Source organism: Acinonyx jubatus, chromosome E1, assembly GCF_027475565.1.
Source record: "Acinonyx jubatus isolate Ajub_Pintada_27869175 chromosome E1, VMU_Ajub_asm_v1.0, whole genome shotgun sequence".
In the NCBI taxonomy this organism is placed as follows: Eukaryota; Metazoa; Chordata; class Mammalia; order Carnivora; family Felidae; genus Acinonyx; species Acinonyx jubatus.
In genome coordinates, this window is record NC_069397.1 from 42,448,717 (window position 1) to 42,471,618 (window position 22,902).

Here is a 22,902-nt window from a genome sequence, read left to right on the forward strand (position 1 = left end):
CACACACACACACACTACATCTTCTTTATCCATTCATCAACTGATGGACACTTGGGCTGCTTCTATAGTATGGTTATTGTAAATAATGCTGCAGTAAACATAGGGGTGCACATATCCTTCTGAATTAGTGTTTTTGTATTCTTTGGATAAATACCCAGTAATGTGATTACTGGATCATAGGGTAGTCTATTTTTAATTTTTTGAGGACTCTCCATAATGTCTTCCACAGTGGCTGCACCACCTTGCATTCCCACCAACAGTGCACGAGAGTTCCTTTTTTTTCACATCCTCACCAACACTTGTTTCTTGTGTTTTTGATTTTAGCTATTCTGACCGGTGTGAGGTGATATCTCATTGTAGTTTTGATTTGTGTATCCCTGATGATAGGTGATATTGAGCTTGTTTTCACATGTCTGTTGGTCATCTGTATGTCTTCTTTGGAGAAATGTCTGCTTGTGTCTTCTGCCCATTTTTTAATTGGTTTATTTGGGGTTTTTTGATGTTGACTTGGTGTAAGTTCTTTATACATTTTGATACTAACTCTTTATCAGATACATCATTTGCAAATATCTTCTCCCATTCAATAGGTGGTCTTTTAATTTTGTTGATTATTTCCTTTGCTATGCAGAAGTTTTTATTTTGATGGCATCCCAATAGTTTATTTTTGCTTTTATTCCCCTTGCCTCAGGAGACATATCTAGAAAAAAATGTTGCTACAGCCAATGTCAGAGAAATTACTGCCTGTGCTCTTTTCTAGATTTTTATAGTATTAAGTCTCCTATTTAGGTCTTTAATCCATTTTAGTATCCTTTGGTGTGGGGTGTAAAGTGGTCCAGTTTCATTCTGTTATATGTAGCTGTCCAGTTTTCCCAGCACCATTTGTTGAAGAGATTGTCTTTTTTCCCATTGTATAATCTTTTGTCAAAGATTAATTGACCATATAATTGTGGATTATATGCCTAAATATGCTTTATATGCTTTCTACCCTTTTCTATTGACCTATATGTCTCTTTTTATTCCAGTACTATATTGTTTTGATTGCTACCACTTTGTAGTATAACTTGAAATCTGGAATTGTGATGCCACCCGCTTTGTTCTTCTTTTTCAAGATTGTTTTGGCTGTTCGGGGTTTCTGAGGTTCTGTATAAATTTTAGGACTGTTTGTTATAGTTGTTACTGGTATTTTGATAGAGAATTCATTAAATCTGTAGATTGCTTTGCATACTAGGGACATTTTAACAATATTTGTTCTTCTACTTCATGAGCATGGAATATCTTTCCATTTGTTTATGTCATCTTCCAATGTTTTCATCAATATTTTATAGTTTTCAATGTATGGGTCTTTCACCTCTGTGGTTGAATTTACTCCTAAATATTTTATTATTTTTAGTGCAATTGAAAATGGGATTGTTTCCTTAATTTCTCTTTCTGCTACTTCATTATTAACATGTAGAAATGCAACAGATTTCTGTATATTGATTTTGTACCCTGTAACTTGGCTGATTTCATTTATTGGTTCTAGTAGCTTTTGGTGGCTTTTGTAGTTCTTCTTTGTTCCTTTCTTCTCTTGCTTTCTTCCGTTATGGTTTGATGGCCTTTAGTGATATGCTTCAATATCTTTTTCTTTTGTTTTTTGCATATCTATTACACGTTTTTTTATTTTTGGTTGCCATCAGGTTTATATATAATATCCTTTGCATATAGCAGCGTATATTAGGTGCTGGTTGCTTAAGTTTGAACCCATTCTAAAAGCACTAAATTTCGCCCCCTCACACACACACATTTTATATGTATGATTTCATATTTTACTTCCTTTTATTTTGTGAATTCCTTGACTGATTTCTATAGCTATAATTGATTTTACTGGTTTTGTGCTTTAACTTCCATACTGGTTTTATAAGTGATTGATCTACCACTTTGGTTATGTTTGTATGCCCCTGTGAATTTTTTTCCTTTCCTAATTTGCTTGCTCCTGATTATGGCCTTTCCTTTCCAAAGAATTCCTCTTAACATTTCTTGTAAGACTGGCTTAATGGTGAGGAATGCCTTTTACTTTTGTTTGTCTGGGAAACTCTGTCTCTCCTTCTATTCTGAATGATAGCCTTGCTGGATAGAGTATTCTTGGTTGCAGGTTTTTCTCTTTCAGCACTTTGAATATATCATACCACTCCCTTCTGGACTGCAAAGTTTCTTCTGAAAAATCAGCAGATAGACTTAAGGAGTTTCCCTTGCATATAACTTTTTTCTCTTGCTGCTTTTAAAGTTCTCTCTTTACCACTATTTTTTGCCATTTTAATTATTATGTGTCTTGGTGTAGACTTCCTTGGGTTTGTTTTGTTGGGGACTCAGAGTCTTCTGAATCTTGATTTGTCTCCTTCTCCACATTAGGGAATTTTTCAGCTATTATTTCTTCTAACAAACTTTTCTGGCCGCTTTTCTCTCTCTTCTCCTTCTGGGATCCCTATAATGCTAATGTTATTACATTTGATGGTGTCACTGAGTTCTCTATTCTCATTTTATATTGTTCTTTTACTCTTTCCTTTTCAGCTTAGTTGCTTTCCATTACTGTTCTTTCAGTAATGATCTGTTCTTTTGCTTCCTCTAGTCTACTATTTATTCACTCTAGTGTGTTTTTAATTTTAGTTAATGAGTTCTTCATCTCTGGTTCTTTTTTTGTATTTTCTCATATCTTTGTTGAATTTCTCACTATGATCCTCTACTCTTTTCTCACATCCAGTAAGTATCTTCATGACCATTACTTTGAATTCTCTATCAGGTATACTGCTTATCTCTGTTTCATTTAGCTCTTTTGTTGTGATTTTGACCTGTTCTTTCATTTGGGACATAGGCCGCAGTTTCATTTTGTCTAACTCCCTGTGTCTGTTTCTATGTATTGGGAAAGTCAGCTATGTCCCTGATCTTGAAAAAAGCGGTCTTATGAAGAAGAGGCCCTGTAGTGTCCTGTTGTGTAATGTCCCCTGTTCACCAAAAACTAGCATTTCAGGTGTCTTCTCTGGGTGTTGCATGCCCTAGGGCTGTGATTGTTGAGTCATGTTTGCCATCAGTTGTCATCTGCAATGGCCTTCTTTGCCTGTTGTGGACAAGGTTTGGTCCCTGTGATGCTAAAGGGCCAGTCTGGGGCCACCTTGGGCTTGAGTTGGGTCAGACCAGATGCCTGCCCTCACCCCATCTGCCAGAGCTGTGGTTGCACCAAACTTCAGGGTGCTCACTTTCTGCTGCCCGCTGTGAGATCTTCATTGGTGGGTAGAGCTGGCAGTCAGAGGTCTGTACCCATCCCAGAGCTGGGAATATAGTCAAACTGATGTGTGTGATTATGTTCCCTCTCCCAGGGCAAGAGTCACTTGGGAGTGGTCCTGGACAGTGTTGGAGCTGCCCGCCGCTTACAAAATGAGAGGCATCTAGTGCTGCTTTGGATGGACTCCTGCCCAGTGGGGATGGTTGGAGGGGGCAGTCTGCAGGAGAATGCAGGGGTGGGTCAAGCGGTGTTAGCAAGCTACATGGCAAGTGTTCCAGCTGGTTCCTGCAGCTGTCTGGGTATCTGGATTAGGGTGGGGGTAGGGGAGAGAAATGGTGCCTGCCAGGTCTTTTATTCTTGGAGAAGTCTCCTAAAGATCCCTGCCCTTCCAGGAGAAGTTCTGAGATTAGTAAATAAATCTCCTTTCTCTATATCCCAGCCACTTTTCAAACTGCCACTTCTATGCTGGATCCCTGCAGGGCTGTTTGTTATGCTGTCTCTTTAAGGATGGAGACTGTTTCCTCTTGCCCTCCTGCTCTCCCAGAGCCAAGCCAACTGATTTTTAAAATTCTAGGTGGTAAGCTCCAGTGATTGTAAAAGTTTAAAAAAAAGTTAAGCCCCTCTGTCTTTCAAAGCCAAATATATGGGGGTTTGTCTTTACAGTGCAGGTCACCCATGTCTGGGGTGCCTGGTAGGAGATCTCTTCCTCTCCCTTTTCCGTGCTTGTGGCGTCCCTCACATTTGTGGTTGGTTTTCCTGGGGGTCTGGTTCTAACCACATCTCCATTATTCCTCCCATTCTTTTCATTGTGGCCTCTTCTCTTCAATTAACTGTGGAGGGTCTGTTCTGACAGTCTTCAGGTTGTTTTCTGGGTTGGTTACACTGATATGGGTGTATCGAGGGGTATCCATGAGACAAATGAGCTTAGGATCCTCCTACCTTGCCATCTTTCCCAGAAATTCCTATTGCATTTTTCGTTCATCTTTTACCTGTTTTTTTTTTTTTTTATGTACTCTAGATACAAGTCCCTTGCAGGTTATATAAATTATAAATATCTTGCTGTATAGTTTGACTTTTCACTTATATTTTATCTTCTTTTTTTTTTTGATAGGGAAAAATGTTTTTTAATTACACACTCAATCCTTTGGATGTATTTCAAAATACCCCCCAAAACACTTTTCTTCATTTATCAGTGAAAGAAGTTAGAAAGTAACGTCAAAAAAATAGCATATGGCAATCAAATTTCCCTGAAAGTCACAGTCACATATAGAGTACATCCTAGAAAAGAGGAGGGGCCAGCCAGGTTCTCCCTACTTTCAGGAATTTCATCCAGTACTGGGCCTACTCATGGGTGGAGAGAAAAGGCAACTTTTAACTATGAGTATGTTATTAAATGAGGCATTTACTATACTCCTTCGTAAGAGCACCAGGTGGGGGACAAGTGTTCTAAACTTGATCTAGGAAATGGAATGTGGAGTCAGTCCATCCTCTTCCCCCTAAGAGCTGTCCAGTGGCTAATGAATTTAAAAAGCATGACTAAATAAAAACAAATGCCCACATACTCTCTCCTGCCCCCCAATAAAGGTAAAAGAAAAACACTGGATTTCCCAGATTGTTCTCCAGAATAATAGTTGCTTTATATATTTGGTATAAGTGGGATGTTAAAGTCCTTTACTGTTCATTGCTATCAATTTCTTCCTTTACATATCTATTAATAGTTGCTTTATGGATTTGGCTGCTTTCATGTTGGGCACATAAATATTTGCAACTCGAGAGTGGATGGAGCCTGGGAGTAGCTTTAACAACCCAAATTCGTCGATTACAGAGTCATCACAAGCATGCCTTGCTTTTAAACAACAAAGAAATATTTTTGAAACAAGATAAAAACCTAGTACTAATCCCTCTCTGACAATACACAATTACTGAATTAACTAATACCGAGAAGGGGAAGGGAATCATACCTATGGGCCTTGTCTCACACAAGTGCATGTTTGTAGGTGCAAGGCACTTGTCATTATTGCAGAAATGACTTTTCATCTTCCATCTTTACTTTAACGTTGCTTGCAGTGCAATGCTGACACCAGCAGTGCAGAAAGGGCTCTGGAGAGTTGTTCATAGCAGCAGCTCTCCTTTGGTTCGGGAGGCCCCGGGCCAGCCAACATCGCCTCGTCACATACGGTCTTTACAAAGGCCTTTCTGTGAGTGCAGAGCCCGCCACGTAGTTGACCACCTTCAGGTCATGGGCCAGCTTTTCACATCATTTCAGCAGTCTCCGGAGGGATAGACTTCTCTTTGTTCTTGGTTTCTCAATCGTAGAGGAGTCATCTTTAAGATCAATTTGGGTCCCAACAAGCAAGAAAGGAGTCTTGGGACAGTGGGAAGTTATCTCAGGCACCCGCATTTCCTTCACATTTTCGAATGAGGAGGCAGAGATCACTGAATAACAGACTGGAATACATTTGTAGAAATGTATTCGTAGGTACATTGAAATACGTTTGTAGAATAACTTGGCAGTTGTGATCTGTCATAGTCCTCTTGCCCCGCAGTATCAGAAAGTCCAAGAGTGTGTGGCCCCCTATCGATCATAATGGTGACTGCGTAGTTGTCACCAAGAGTCGGTACATCCTCGGAAATGTGTTTGTTGTGTAGGATATCAGGAGACATGTTTTGCCAACAGCACCGTCACCCACAACAACGCACTTAATTGTCTGCATTACTGAAACAATTTTGTATCCACTTTAAATATTTCAAATTCGGTGGTGATCTCAGCTTCTCCGCAGGGGCATTGGCAGTGCTGTGTGGTGTCTCCTCTTGTATTTTATCTTCTGATGAACAAAAGTTTCTCTTTGACACGTAGTTGAATTAGTCAACCTTTTTTCTTTTATAGTTAGAATGTTTGGGAGCCTGTTGAAGAAATCCTTCCATACACCGCGGCCATGCAAACGTCTCCTATTTTATCTTCTGGGAGCTTTATTATTTTCCTTTCACATTTAGATCTATAATCCACTCAATTGATTTTTCTATATGATGTGGGATAAGGGTCCCTTTTTCTTCTAAATGGATATTCACCATTTATTGACAAGGTGAACCTTTCCCTACTTTAATGTAAGGCTAGCTTTTTCATAAATCAAAGATAATAAATGTGTTGCTATATCTGGACTTTTTATTCTTTTTGTTCTTTGGTCTATCTGCTGGTCCTTGCACCAGTATACCTACTCTTTTAATGTAGATTTAACCTGTCTTGATATCTGAAGCATAAATCCTCCCAATTTTATTTACTTCTTTAAACTCTTCTTGGCTATTCTTAGTAATGTCCTTTTTGTCATTAGAAATATTTATTCTTTGTGCTTTCTCTCTTTTTTTCCTTTGTCAGTCTTAGTGCAGGTATGTATCACTTTTGTTGGTCTTTCCAAAACCCAACATTTGGCTGTATTGATTTTATTTAAAGTTTGCTTTTCATTTCAGTAGTTTCTGCTTTTGTCCTTAGAACTTTTCTTCTCCTTTTGAGGGGTTTAATTTGCTGTTCTTTCCTAACTTTTTAAGATAGAACCTTGGGTTATTGATCTTTTCCTCTTTTCTATTACATGCATTTCAGGCTGTGAATTTCCCTCAGCACAACCTTACCATATCCTTCAAGTTTTAATATGTAATATTATTATTTTTACTCCATTCAAAATATTCTAACTTCCAGTATGGTTTATTTTTTTGACACATGATTTATTTAGAGAGGCATTCTTTAGTTTCCAAAGTTAGGGGAGTTTCCTAGTAGCTTTTGCTATTGATTTCTAGCTTAATTTCCATACCCTGTATTAAGTTATTTGTACCGATCATCTTTATTATTCTAATAATTTTTAAATTATATGAACCTTATTCAATTGTGAAATATTACTGTATAACCATTATTATGGGAGCATCTCTTTTACCAGTGTTAAAGAAACACTGTTCATTTTGTGTCTGTAACTGACTGCTTATTTTTTAGCAGGTATCATTATGCTTTATTTCTCTTTAATAATTGGAAATTATGCTATTTTTTAAAATGTCATCTTTCTCTACTTCTTTTGTTCTGCAGGAGGAGAAGTTGACCTCAGTGACCTGGAAAATGTCTTGCAAAATATGGGGATAGAGTCCTCACCAGAGCATTCGGAGCTAAAGAAATTACTTCCAATTAATGGTGGGCATTTCAAATATCAGAATAGTCTTCAAGAGAGTTAATATAGTCATCCAGGGAGTTGTTCAGCCATTGCAAGTATCAGGTAGAATCTTGAGGGAATTAGAATTATAGCCTAAAAATTTTTTATAATCCAAATCTCCATGTTTATTCTAGATCACTTAGAAGTTAGAGTTAAAAATATCCATAATTCTAAAGATAATTATTTTTAATATTTAGGAATACATAAATTGCCATTTAAAAATATGTCAAAATCAAGAGGCTCATCAATCATCAATCTTGCCATCTGGACTAAGGAATATTGATAGTTAGTTTTCCTTCCATTGAGATGCCTTGGGTTAAGACCTCTAGGACAAAGGAGGAGGACGAGGAGAGATGTAGAACTATCCTTACTAGTAGAGGGGGAAAAATGTGGACTCAGAAAAAATACAACATAAGGAAGTGTTTTTGCTTTGGCCTGGTAAATATTAATAATTGTCTCAGGTGCTAAAGAATTGATTTACCATATTAAGAATTTCGTTTACATTTTTTGTTTTATTATTTCTAGAAGATACTAGGTAAATTTTAGGAGCAAATTATTTTATGCTGTATATTTCTGAACTTGGATATTTGATATTGTTTTAGCATGTCTAGATATTTTCTCTATGACCTAAATTATGTGTTTCTTGCAGCTACAGCTAGTAGAAAAATAGATAAGACTAGTTTGCTGCATTGTGCAGATGTAAAAGGTGAGTGAGATTCAAATAAAGATGTCAGATTGAGACTCATGTGTTTTGCTTTTTTTCTTATTAAATATTGCCCCCTGCCATTCTCATATATATTTCCACGATTAGTTTTAATACACACATATGTTCCTACTGATTAAATAATTTTCTGTCTCGTTTTTAAAAGGTGTTCTAAATATTTAGGTTTACCTAGATTTTTGATGTGGAAATAATAAAATTTAGGCCCAGCTATAAAAATTTAAGATAGTATATCTTGAAATACAGTGACCAAACTGAATCTCCTTGTATAAACGTTTATATAAAAAGTAACTATTATATTTGCAGTTTTTGCTGCTAAAATTAACCTGAGTGGTGTCTCAGCCTTATTCTGATGTATTGTGTTATGTAAGCTTATCTTCAGTGTGGGATATTTTGGGTATAAATGAATAGATAATTTTAGTCCATTAGTATTTCTCTTTAAAAATTTAAATGTCCTTAGCCTCTTTTTTTATGATGAAATTGGTACCACCATACATTAGGAATTTATATTATATTTTGATTTTTATTTTAATATCCTCATATCTTTCTCTTTTGTTGGGTTGCAAGATGATGACCATGACCTTGACTCTATTCTTGAAAACATGGCAATCAAACTTACAGCTGAGGAACTTAATGATGTACCAGTTGCTTCACATGCTTCAGATGTACCAGTTGATGGTGAGTGATTTAGATATCATTATGCCTTCATGAAAATTTGGGTTTTGCAGCTGACATTTTTTATAGGACTTATGTAGCTGAAGTAAGAATTATTTTTTCTCTCAATATATTAATCTGAAGTTGATACTTATTCGTTTATTTAACAAATATTTACTGAGCACTATATAGCATGTATTCTGCTCAGTGCCAGAAATACAATGACCACGAAATGCAGACATAGTCCTTGACCCAAGGAACTTAATGTCTAGTGTATCACAATTCTTAGTATTCTAGTAGAGGCTGAGAATGTTGCTGGGGCCTCAGTCAGGTTAGTAGTTTTCACAGGAACAAGGGCTTTGGTTTCAGCCAATATGAATGACATTTTTGCTACTTCTATATAGGCATGGATCATCATATCCTTGGACCAGACTTCACGATTCAGGGTCAGTATTGTATGTATTAAATAAAATATTAGGATTGAAGTGTGATGTATCACAAAGTAATCCCCACTTTAAATAAACCAAAAAAGAATAGATTTAGCTGAGCACACTCCACTGAGGTCAAGCAATATCACCTAGAAACATTTTACTGAATACTGCCTCTTACCTGAAAAAATATTTTTTTTCACATGATTCATATACTATTTAGTTATGTCTTTGCCGTGGGTTTTATACCCTTCTGATAGGGTGAGTTTTTTTTCCCCAAAAGATATTTTTATTAAATCATTCCTTAATTTTCAAGTACTACTGTGTACCAATGAAAAACATGTAGTTAGTTTTTTTATTTGCTTATTTTCTTTATGCTTTTAAGTTTCCCTGGGACATCTGGAAAAAATAATTAAGTGGGACTATCAACAATTGCCAGAGGTTATTTTTAGCTTCAGAAACTCACTTGGGGATGTCAGATAAAAGGCAGAATAGGAACCACCGAAAAACTCTCTCCTCCATAAGAGCAATGAGCAAACTGGCAAAAATGGTCAAAATTAACATTTTCAGAACTGGAAATTAACCAAAGGTTTGCTGCAATCTGGGAGGATTTAAGAGAAAAAAGACTGAATCTCAGTAAGAATAGTGAGCTTTGTGATATTTTAATTTGCCCTATTCCCATCCTCTGTCTTACAGCTCCGTAATAGCCTTGAAAAATAACATTTTCTATTTGCAGTGAAAGCTAGTAGCCTGGAAACCACTGGAGGGAGCAGAGGGGAACTGGAGCTCTTTCAAAGCCTTATTGCCTAAGAACTGTCATTATTTGGTCTGTTTGGTGGTTCCTTGGAGTGAGGCTTTATATCTGTCTCCCTTTATGTATGAATTAATAAATGAATAATTCATGAGTATGGAAAGATGAATCAAGAGATAAACTGAAAAGAGCAGAAAAGAATAAGAAAAAATAATAATTATTTGGAGTCATAAAGAACTAATAGCAATTACTGCAGTGGTAGAGTAATAATTAGTCAGCAGCCATACTGAAATGGACGCAGTGATTAAGAAAGAAGAGGAGAAAGTATGTTAGTAAAAGACAAGAGATGAGAATTATGGCCTTTACTTCTTTTACTCTTGGTACCTGCATGAGTCTTGTCCCTGCCAGAACAAAGATGAACACAGAGAGCATGAACTGTCCTGTAGAGTTTATGAACTAGTGTGGCATCATAAAATGTTTTTCCTAGACTCCGAGTCCATTTTGCAAATACAAATTGAACCCCAGAAAGCCTGAAATTAAAAATTAAAAATGGACTCAAATAAAATAGCGGAAATACTGGACTCTGCCTTAAGCTTTTTTACAGTATGGGTACTTTCTGTTTTCATTCTAAAGCTCTATCATTTTCTGGATCCCAACTAAGTCTTTTTTTTTTTTTTAACAGCTAATGGGAACTTTGATGTTGGTATCTTAATGGATGGAATGGATGGAATAAAAGCCAAAACAGGTAATAGAATAACAACTAAGAGTAAGATGCTACTAGAAATCTAAGAACCAAATTCTTTCCACTAAATTACAGTACAATGCTCTTTCCACATCATGATTGCATGGACTTTTAAAATCTGTCTTACACATCTTATAAAAATGTTTATGTATAAATGCCTACAGTTAGATAATAGATTATCAGAACTTTTAGCAATAAAACTTCAGTGCTCTTTGTTGTTTCCCAAGTCATTATCTGAAATCTCTGCCAATAATTAGCATACCTTCTTTTATGGCGGAAAGCTAAATTCCAGTTTAACACAGTCAAAAGTGAAGGAAAGTTTTGGTAAAGTTAGAGGCGATCTCAAAGCAATAAAAGTGCTGAGAAAACTATTTAGATCAGCAATCTGTATCATTCTAATGTACTGCGAAGTTTATACTCATAATCGCATGCTCTGTTGCCCTGCCTATCATTCAGAGATTATACTAGAAATAACAAGAAACCTCTGTAGGCCCAAAGGCCTATTTTTTAGGCTGGGTCTCTTTTCATTCAGCAGTTAGCTGTAATGCTACAAAGGCAATTTTTTTTTTTAATTGTGTGGAATCACGACATCATTCACAATAATACCAGAAGTCTCCCTTCTTTTGCTTTGAAGGAGAGGTTGAGGTCAATGACATGAAAAAAGTTCCAGGAAACATGGGGATAGGACTCAAAGATAAGAAACAGGGAGAGTTGGTGAACAATCTGCCAGTCGATGGTGAGAATTTCTCTAACAATTCTATTTCATACCTAAGTGAAAAAGATTGTCCAAAAAAATCTTTTACAAGGTAATGACTGTTTTCTCTTACGAAGAAATACCAACCGTGTCAACTCGTTCTTAGTTGGGAATGAGGTGGCTTTAGTCAGAAATCCTGCGACCATGGTTGAGAAATCCTGGCTATTATTCTTGAATACACTGTGATTCTGAAATTTTAAAATGAGAAGAGGAAAAGGAAGGCATTGAAAAGTATGAAATGGAAATAAATGAGAAATTACAAAGAATAAATGGATGGGAGGGGTTCTGCCTGTTAGAGGGCCAGCAATAAGTGCCTTAGGTGCCAGTGAATGAAGAGTGGCCTTATTTTCTCCATTTCATATATTTTTAAAAATTATTGAGAGTATATTTGTACTGTATGGAAAGGTAAAGTCTGACTTTGTGAAATGATGGCTTCTCTGTTGCTTAACAACGAATTTTGGTGAGATTTTGATTTGTATGCTTCTTAAAGCTGATACATCTATCAGGATAGGCTGATGGTTGGCACAGAGGCCTTTTTCATTAATTTATTCTAAATCAAAGGATAACTGACATATAACATTAGTTTCGTGTGTACAACATAGCGATTCAACAATTACACACATTATGAAACACCATGGTAAGTGTAGTTGCCTTCTGTTGTCATAGTTATTACATTATCGACTCTGTTCCCTATGCTATACTTTTCATCCCTCTGACTTATTTTCTTTATAACTAGAAGTTTGCACCTCTTAATCTTCTATTTCACCTAATCCCCCACCCACCTCTACTTTGGCAACCACCTGTTCTCTCTATTTATGAGTCTGTTGTTTGTTTGTTATACTTTTTAGATTCCACAAGTAAGCAAAATCATATGATATTTGTATTTCTCTGTCTCACTTACGTCATTTATCATAATAGCCTCCAGGTCCATCCATGTTGTCATTAATGGCAAGATTTCATTCTTTTTTACGGCCGAGTAGTATTCCATTATGTGTATGTGTACCACATCTTCTTTATCCATTCATCTGTTAATGGACACCTAGGTTGCTTCCCCATCTTGGCTATTGTAAGTAATGCTGCAGCAAACAAAACGGCATAGTATCTTGCCAAATTAGCGTTTCCATTTTTTTCTTGTAAATACCCAGAAGTGGAATTACTAGACCATATGGTACTTCTATTTTTAGTTTTTTGGAGGAACCTCCCTACTATTTTCCAGAGTGGCTGCACCAATTTACATTCCCACCAATAGTGCACAAGGGCTCCCTTTTCTCCTCACCTTCACCAGGACTTATTATTTATCTTTTTGATACTACCCATTCTGATTGGTGTGAAGTGATATCTCATTGGGTTTTGATTTGCATTTTCCTGATGATTAGTGATGCTGAGCATCTTTTCATGTGTCTGTGGGCCATCTACATGTCTTCTTTGGAAAAGTCTATTCATGTGCTCTGCCCATTTTTAAATTGGATTATTTGTCATTTTTCGGTGTTCAGTCGTATGAGTTCTTTGCATATTTTGGATTTTAACCCCTTACTGGATATATCATTTGCAAACATCTTCTCCCATGCAGTAGTTGCCTTTTTGTTTTGTTGATGGTTTCCTTTGCTGTGCAATGAAGGCCTTTAAAGATGAAAATATACATAAGATGTTAAATTTTGATACTTGCCACTTTTCAGATATTTTGATAGCATATTTATGCTTCTTTTAATCCGCCCATACTTTTGCAGACAATGTATGTTCTATCCTGGGGGATAGAGTTCCATAATTTATTGAAAAGTTTACAATTTGTGGCAAAGAAGAAAAGAAGTCTAGTCTGAAAAGTGATTAATAAACAAAAAAATTAGTAATGGTTAAAGAAATTTACTCAGAAAAAGAAATTTTTCTCTGGGTATCATCAACAAAAAAATCATGCTTATTGGATGGAAGGATGAAATTTGTTATCCCCACTAGTGTATTTCACTGAGTAGCTCACCGATTACCTGTAAAGCTTTCTGCTCTATGGACTGACCAAAGGAAGATATTTTATTCTAACTCTATTATTGAACATATTTTAAATATTTGAACAATGTAGTTAGCTATGTTTTTTGTGCTAGAACTTGTAACTATATATTATCCACGAATTAATAGTTTTGGTCACATTTAAGAGTGACTACATTTTGGTGTTATTTCTTTCAGTTTCCTAGGGGTGAGGATGATTGATATCAACAATCATGTTGATATAACAACAATCACTGTTCTGGAAAACATGAGGTTGAATCTTACAGAAAAGGAACCTAAAAATATGAGACAGAATCTACAAATTAATGCTGAGCATTTAATATAGCATTGAACCACTTGGGAAATCTTGGGCTTATGAAGTGATGGAAAGACTCTCGAAAGCCACTAATTTGGCACTAAGAAGACATTTTAAAAACTCACAGAACACATCTCTAAATAGAAATGAATGCTATCCTAAAAACTTATATTAAGTTTATTATATCAACAACTTCTTTCACTGTGAATCATAAGTAATGCTGAGGTTTCCACAGGCCACAAAAGGCCAGAGAAGAGTCAGAGGGATAGGGAGCATGGAAGTAAGATGAAAAAGAATCTTAAATTGGAAAATCAAATCTAGGTCTATACCGCAGACATTGAAGTGAAGTACTGGCAATTGTTCAGTGGAAGTGACCTGGGAGTTCAGGAAAATGAGAATGGCTCGTGTTCTTGTCTGTAGCAATGAGATCTGTGGTCTAATAGCCCTAAGGTGCTAAAATATACCTTAGGCACCTTTTGCTGTCTCAAGTTGTCCCAAGATAAGGTGAAAGGCGACAGGTTCTAGTTTTACCCATCCTATTAAATTTTTCCAGATAATTAGAAAAGTCAAATGAGTCTTGGTACTCCTATTTAAAATGTTAAATGATACTATGAAGACATAAATTACACTTTCTCTCTTTTTTCATATCATTAGCACGGGCTAATTAAGTTAATAATACACAGAAACGAATGCATTTTTAATATTGTAGAAACATTCCATTTTTCTTATTTCCCATCCCTATTGCTTTCCTAAGGTGGGAAGGGTAATGTGGGTAATTTGGACAGCATTCTGGGGGAAATGAGGATTAAGCTCCCAGAAAAGGAACAGAAAAAGCTGACAGAAAACCTGCTACTTAATGGTGAGGATTTTAGAAATAACTGTGTCTTTGAAGGGAGTTAGCGCTTGTGAACACGCATACCAGAATTTCCAAAGCACTCAGAAGATATTTGCAGATCTTAAGGAGAGATTAATTCCTAATGTAAAAGTCCTATTTCTTCATTTTTATAAACTCCAGGGAGCAGAATGAAGTTCTCTTTGTAGTTCATTATTTCATTTAACACTCTCTGAAAAAACTTCCTTTCCCCCATCATCCCTATATCCTCAAAATATTCAGATTTATATCTTCAGATCAATTTTCTCACTCAAATATTGTGTGTTGTAAGTTTTATAGGACTTTTCTTTCTTTTTAAAGTTTATTTTTGAGAGACAGAGAGAGTGGGGGAGGGTCAGAGAGCGAGGAGAGAGAGAGAGAATCCCAAGCAGGCTCTGCATTGTCAGCACAGAGCCCAACGCAGGACTGAATTCCACGAACCATGAGATCATGACCTGAGCTGAGATCAAGAGTCAGACACTTAACCAACTGAGCCACCCAGGTGCTCTGCTGAAGGAACCTTGTAATCTGTTGCAGTCTGTTCAAGTCTCAATGACATGGTAGAAAGATGGTTTCATAGACAATGCAGAGACAGAGACCGAAACTTCTCTTATTTTCTTCCAATTTCTTCTTTGTCGTCTCCCCATTCTACCCCCATGTCCTTCTAGTCTGAGGCACCGAATGTCCCTTTTTGGGTTATCATTTACTTTATTGGGACTAATTACAATTTCATTATAGTTAGTAGCTTTATCAAAGGACTCTGTGAATACCCAGAACACCCCAAAACGAAACCCTATATCCTTTAGCTATCACCCTTTTATTCTCTCCCCACCACCCTACGAGCCCTAGGCAATTTACTAATCTATTTTCTGTCCCTATAGATTTACCTATTCTGGACATTTCATATAAGCGGGATAGTATGTAGTCTTTATGATTAGCTTCTTTCACTTAGTATGATGGTTTCAGGTTCATCTATATTGTAGCATGTATCAATATTCCATTCTTCCTTTTTTCCAATTTATTTATGGTGGTAAGATGCACATAACATAAAGCTTTTACTACCTTAACCATTTTTAAGTGTCCAGTTCAGTGTTATTAAGCACCTTCACATTTTTTGTGCAATGACTACCACCATCCGTCTCCAGAATTCTTTGCATTTTGTAAAATTAAAACTCTGTATCCATTAGGGGCGCCTGGGTGGCTTGGTCAGTTAGGCGTCCGACTTCGGCTCAGGTCATGATCTCACGGTCCGTGAGTTCGAGCCCCGCGTCGGGCTCTGTGCTGACAGCTCAGAGCCTGGAGCCTGTTTCAGATTCTGTGTCTCCCTCTCTCTCTGCCCCTCCCCCGTTCATGCTTTGTCTCTCTCTGTCTCAAAAGTAAATAACCGTTAAAAACAAAAACAAAAACAAAAACACTTCCCATTCTCCCCTCCCACGAGCCCCTGACAGCCACCCTTCTACTTTCTGTCTGTATGGTTTTGACTAATCTAAATACCTTATATAAGTGGAATCATGCAGTGTCTATTTCCGTGACTAGTTTATGTTACTTACCCTAATGTCCTCATGTTTCATCCAGGTTGTAACATATGTCAAAATTTCCTTCCTTCTTAAGACTGAATAATATTCTACTATATGTATGTATATTCATTCATCCATCAGTGGATACTCGAGTTGCTTCCACATTTTAGTGATGGTGAATATGTTCTGTGAACATGCGTATACAATTTCATTCCTTTATGTTGCCTAATAACACATTCTGTTGTATGTGTATATGTTGTGTTTATTCACTCATCCTTTGATGGGCATCTGGGTTCTTTCTGCCTTTTGGCTATAATGAGCATTTCCAAATATATACAAAGTAGGAAGAATAATATAATGAATGATAAGGAATAAAGAATAATAGAATGAACCTAGATTCAACAGTTATGAAGATTCATCTCACTTGCTTCTTATTTATTTATTTAATTCATTTTTGAGAGACAGACAGAGACAGAGCATGAACGGGGAAGAAGCAGAGAGAAGGAGACACAGAATCCAAAGTAGGCTCCAGGCTCTGAGCTGTCAGCACAGAGCCTGACGCGGGGCTCGAATTCACAAACCGCGAGATCCTGACCTGAGCCGAAGTCCAATGCTCAACCGACTGAGCCACCCAGGCGCCCCTCTTATTTATTTCAAAGCAAATTTTCATTTAGTCCTTATATACTTCAGTATACATCTTCTTCAAAGTATGGATTTTTTGGGCGCCTGGGTGGCGCAGTCGGTTAAGCGTCCGACTTCAGCTCAGGTCACGATCTCACGGTCCGTGAGTTCGAGCCCCGTGTCAGGCTCTGGGCTGATGGCTCAGAACCTGGAGCCTGTTTCCGATTCTGTGTCTCCCCCTCTCTCTGCCCCTCCCCCGTTCATGCTCTGTCTCTCTCTGTCCCAAAAATAAATAAACGTTAAAAAAAATTTTTTTTTTAAAAGTATGGATTTTTTTACATGACTGCAATACCATTATACAGTTTATTTTTAAATTTCCCTTCTTTAAAATATTTTTTACAGTGAGCTTATTCAAATAAAGAACCCAACAAGCTTTACACACTGCATCTATTATGACGCTTAAATCTCACGTACTCTACAGCTATTCCTCTACCTTCTTTGTCTTTTCTTTTCAGGCACTGATTTTTTTTTAGAAACTGGGTTGCCGATCGTCTTGTAGCATTTCTGTATACTAAAAAAAGAAAAATTTCCCATCTACTAAATTTACCCGTTTTTGTCTGTTTTCTCATCTCTCGTTTCTCTGTTGTCCGTATTCCTCATAAACCAGGAGTCAGCTCTGATGGCTTAATTATTTTCATCTTCAACATTTTTTGACAAGAATACTTCATAAGTAATACTGTTTATTTCACATTGCATTCCATCGGGAAATACAAATCTAGTTTATCTTTTTGAAAACGGCTCTACAGGTGTCCCAAATCATTTATTTAAAAGTCTGTCACCACATCCTTGAATTTGAGATGCCATCCTAACTACATACTTGATTTCTATGTGCACTTGTCTATTTTGAGAATTTCCATTCTGTTCTATTGGTCTGCTTATTCATGCTCTAAATTGTGTTGAGTATAACAGCTTTATAGTCTTTTGATATGAGTAGACCTAACCCCTCACTCCTCAGCCCTTGTACGCACACACACACACGCACACACACACTCCCTTGTCCACCCCGCCCAGTTCTGGCTGTTCTTTATAGAAACATCTTTTTTGTGTGACTTCTGGTAGGAGTGTATTTGTCTTGTTTTTTTTTTCTTTCATTTTCCATTTGCTGTGTAACATATTTCCTGGTGAGAAGATTGATTTCTTAGGGTTTGAAAACCACTTATATTATGAGAGGACTTATCACATGTACGTGTTTACTGTTGTGCCAAGTTTAAATCCCAACATAATGAAGAAATATGAAAGCATATCATGCACCCTTATTTCTTGTTTTCTGTGGTATAGAAATACTGACTACCCTTTCAACTTTAACATCGAAATCTTCCACATTCAATACAGATCCGCGTTATTGTGAGTCAAGATTTAACCACGTGGTCATGTACCCACTTGGCTGTAGCTCCGGCCTCCGTGGGTGCAGACAATGCCATATGCACGGTGTGCACCAGTAAGAGTGGCCCATAGACACCGTGAGCTGCCCACTAGGAAGCTCGGGAAAGACACACCACCGCTACTTGGCACTAAACCAAGGATTGTCCCAAAGGACTTTCCCGCAGCCCTAGATTCACTAGTGGGTAGAGGATGAGTTCCATGTGGTTCAAGGTCCCCTTCATGTTCCCATACAGCTAGCTGTCTTGTTTCCTTCCTCCCTCCTTCCTCCTCTTGCCCCCTTCTTTTCATTTCTAAGCATTTTTTTCTCTTTTTCGGCTATCCTGGGTCATTTTGTATTGTTTCCTATCTCCTGCAGATGCAGATACTTTTAGCTTGTTTTCCATTGCTTTACACATAGGAAGCACAATAGTTTTGTAATTTGTGCCTGATAACTTCTAAATCTAAAGTTTTTATGAGCATGTTGCTGCTGCCTGTTATTTCTGCTTATTCTCTATCTCAAGTAGCTTGTTTCGCTCTGTGTTTGATTCTTTTGAGTGTGAGCTATTTTCCTTGGAAAATTATAGAAAGAAACCTTTGAGGGTAAGGATGGAAGCATGTTCCTAAGAAATACTTGCCTTTGCTTCTGCTGGGCACTTGGACAGAATCACCCACACTCCATGAGGTCATCAACATGACAGTTCAAATCCAGATGGAGCAAGTATCATTAGAACAGAAACAGTACCAGGGCTCTGCTTACCTCCCTAGGTTCCTACTTTTGATGAGACTTTGCACTAGTAACGTACTCTCTTATCAGCTCTTTAGTACTTTTGAGGAGATGCTTTTTACATTTTATCCAAGATTTCAGTTTCCCGAGGAAGATTGGTCTGAATAACATCGTCCTCCACATAAATGGAAACAGAACTTGATGATCGATTTTTGTCAGGAGTTGAGGCATCTAATCTGGGAGTTCAGGAAAAAAAAAAAACAAAAACCCTCATTGTCAGCCACAGTTTGATTTTACCATTTGCTGTGAAAGATTTGAAAATTGCTCATTCACCTGGAAGATTTCTATTCGAATTCTAACATCCTTATTGACCCCCTTGATATATGTGAATAGACTATATTAAATCTTGTTTTCCTCATGAGACTGATAATCATTAATGCACTATGAGTAATGCGAGTGGTCACATTTTGGAATCAGTGAGTTTTCCCCGTATTCTTTACTTTTTCACAAGGAGAGATTATTGATGTCGATAAAATGGATTCTCCTTTGCAAACTATGGGGATGAACCTTTCAGAAGAGGAAATTAATGATCTGACACGTGATCTACCAGCCGATGGTGAGTATTTAAGATATGTTTGAATCGGTTAATCTGAGCTTCTATAAAAGAATCTCTGAAAACTCTACTTTGGCATTAAGAAGACGGAAAACATGAAAGATGACTCCGACTGGAAGTAAACATGTTTTGCCCCTTGACATTTTCAGTAACTTCATTTCCACTTGCAGTATGGCCAAGGCCAAGGCCACTATTAGAACTGAACAAAATTAGAGAGAGACACTGCTGTGGAGGGAAGGGAGTGGGGTGCATTAAATAGAAGAAACTTTAACACAGAAAAAATTTTTAAAAATTATAGAGAAAAGAGAGCAGAGCCCGAAGTGGGAAATTATTTTTAATTTCTTTTAAGTAAGCTCTAGGCCCAGTGTAGAGCTCAGTTCACAACCTGAGATCAAGAGTTGCATGCTTTACCACCTGAGCCAGCCAGGTACCCCTAAGTGGGAGGTTATTAAAATAGCATTTCTGTCTTCGCCTCACCATTTTCAAGGACACGTAGAAAGGCAGAATAGGGGCGTTTGGGTGATTCAGTCTGTTGAGCGTCCAACTCTTGATTTCGGCCCAGGTCATGGTCCCAGGGATGTGGGATCGAGCCCTGCATCCAACTCTGTGCAGAGTGTGGCCTGCTTTGGACTGTCTCTCTCTCTCTGTCTCTCTTTCTCTCTCTCTCTCTGTCTCTCTCGTGCACACGCGCGCTCACTCTCTCTCTCTTAAAAGAAAAAAAAGCATGATAAAGGAGGAATATGAAGTGTAGGACCTATTTCCTGCACCAAAAGAATAGGACCAAGTTTTCCAGATACCCTTGAGGGGAAAAGGAACAGTAACCACTCAGGCCTGAATGTGTGGAATGTCTGAATGCTCAGCGGCCCCACCTATGCCTCTGCTTACATCCCATCATTCTGAGCTGGATTCCATGGTCCAAGGACTGACTGTTCCCAAAGCTCTAATCTCCCTTGATGGGCTAGAGACAAAGTCTCAAGTTTAGTACATTCTGAATTGGGGCTAAAAGAATTCTCAAGCTAAATAAGCAAATGTTAATTATCAGCCTGAGAACCGTTATAGTAGGGCTAAGAAGTATCTGTCTGGAACATGCCTTAACTATCCTATAACCTTAGATGAATCAATACTTGCTCATCTTATTAAGGTGCATTTATTCACGTCATTGTGTAAGATAAGCAGTGTACCCTTAAAGATATTTTTGTTAATTCATTTAATTTATTCTCTAATTTTTACCTCTGGTAGTGTACTAGAAGGACCATGCAAGTGGTCTTCACTGTCTTGTTTTCTTTGCTTGCAATGGTGTATCCGTGAATGAGACTAGATATGGAACAATCAGCTTTCATAATAGAAAACTATTTTTTGTCTATTTGAGATTATGGTGGAATTTTTTTTCATATTGCTAAAAAAAGCAGAATTATGGGTGGAAATATAGCAATTATTTGAAACTGTCCTCTGGTATTGCCAATGATTTCTGTTCCTTATTTTAAAATAATAATTTCAGATCAACCAACATCATGAAAATCATTGTGAGATTAAAAAGTACACATGAAATAAAATGGACCTGTGGAATGATTAATCCTTTTTTCTTTAAATCAGAGTTAGAATTTTTTTTAAGTTAATTTATTTATTTTGAAAGACACAAAGAGAGCGTAAGCGGGGGCTGGGACAAAGAGGGGGGTGGACAGAGGATCCAAAGTGGGCTCTGTGCTGACAGCAGCAAGCTTGATGCAGGCTTGAACTCATGAACCGTGAGATTACGACCTGAACTGAAGTCGGATGCTTAACCGACCGAGCCACCCAGGCACCCCTAGAGTTAAAATTTTTAAGTTATTGCTTATTGGTGATCTGAAGAGTTACCATCAGTATTGAGCTTAAAAAGAAGTTTTGTGAAAGATTAAGGCTCAAGCATAGAGCCCCAATTATATCATTTGGGACAGAAAGACCCCATTTAGGGCAAAGCTTTTCTCATACTGTGTCTGTCAGGACGGAGATATGAATTTACTGGAGAGGGCAAGATTCAGTTGAAATGGGACCCAAGTTAAATAGCGAATTTTACACCAAATAGGTGTTATCATCTTTGTTTCTGAGAATTTCCAGTGGCCCCGTAAAACTGACACATATCTTCATGCTTTCCTGACCTCACTAATTGGTTTTACTACAGAAATAGCTTTTGGAATGTTCTGCCTCAAAAGATCCAGAAGAAAAACAAGGAAGATTCTCGTTTAGCCTAGATTTAGCAACCAATGAATAAATGTATATTTATCCTGCTCACTGTTCTAATACTTGTTATTGTGTACTTGTAAGTGTCACACAGCTTCTGCTAAGAGTCACTGCGTACTTCTAATACTTCAGTAAATATTTTTGAGTTATCCAGGACCTTCATTTGTAAATTTTCCATGGTATAGGGGTTTTTAGATACTGTATACTGTAATTTATTACTTACAATCTAAAATCAGGAATTTTTCAAGTAACTTACCAACAGTGACAGTTTTTTAGGTCGTTTTTCTTTCTTGGCAAAATATAGATCTCAAAAATCATCTATTCGTGAGATATTTCTGTTCTTTAACATATTAATGTCTTTTTAAATATTAATTTGTATGAAATTCAATTTGTCAACTATGTCTACTATGAAAACTATGCAAATCATTAGAGTTGGGAAGTTAAGCTCAAAATGAACATTGCCCTCAAGCAAATCGTACGTCATGCAAATCAAGAGTAAACTGGTCTGCCTGGGTCAGTGAACATGAAAGGAAATAGTAATTAGAATCTCAGTAAAGAAAGAGATCATTTCAAAAGTCCCGTTAAAACAGTGGTGAATAAGATCCCAGTTTTAAATTTTGTTTTCCCTGGCGTGGCCCAAATCATCTTTGGTTTTCCAAAGTGTAAAGCTAAAAATAAAGTCTGATGAAAAGAGGTGACTTTTGAATCTCACACCTTTAGCGTTTTTGCCATATGACAATGGATGAAAGCAGTTGTTAAAACAGGCACCTTTATAACAAGCAGAGTGATTATTTTCCATGTCCTTTTGTGCTCCTTGGGGTAGGTTGGGGGATACAAAGTAGCCAATGAATGCCATTGTGCTTCCTGTTTTGCATTTCTCAGTGAACGCCACTATGTATTTGATTTACATTTTCTTACAGTTCATGGGAAGGTTGAAATGAGAACGCATATGGATGGAATGAAACCTTTTACAGGTAAATAAGAGACTGTCACTTTTGTCCTGGAAAATATTTTGCTCACAGGGATGGATGATCAAAAACAGTTTGGGGAAGGGGGTCAAAATGCCACAAAGCTCTCTTACTATAAGTCACCTTTTTCTCAATTCTGCTTTCACTTGGTTGAGGTACC

At 37.2% G+C, this 22,902-nt stretch overlaps 1 protein-coding gene across 9 annotated transcripts in view; it reads left to right on the forward strand.

Annotated features, from left to right (window-relative positions):
* Positions 1–8,689: 8,689 nt before the first annotated feature.
* Positions 8,690–22,902, forward strand: part of LOC106978664 (uncharacterized) — a 139,021-nt gene continuing 124,808 nt past the window's right edge. For 3 of the 9 annotated variants that reach the window (XM_053211960.1, XM_053211962.1, XM_053211956.1), the window contains exons 1-4: positions 8,693–8,845; positions 9,226–9,267; positions 19,456–19,560; positions 22,695–22,748. In XM_053211960.1, coding sequence (XP_053067935.1) covers positions 8,770–8,845; positions 9,226–9,267; positions 19,456–19,560; positions 22,695–22,748 — 277 coding nt within the window. In that variant the 5' untranslated portion in view covers positions 8,693–8,769. Of the gene's footprint in view, positions 8,846–9,225; positions 9,268–19,455; positions 19,561–22,694; positions 22,749–22,902 lie in introns of all 9 variants that reach the window. The other 6 variants (XM_053211954.1, XM_053211958.1, XM_053211959.1 and 3 more) reach the window with 5 other exon arrangements.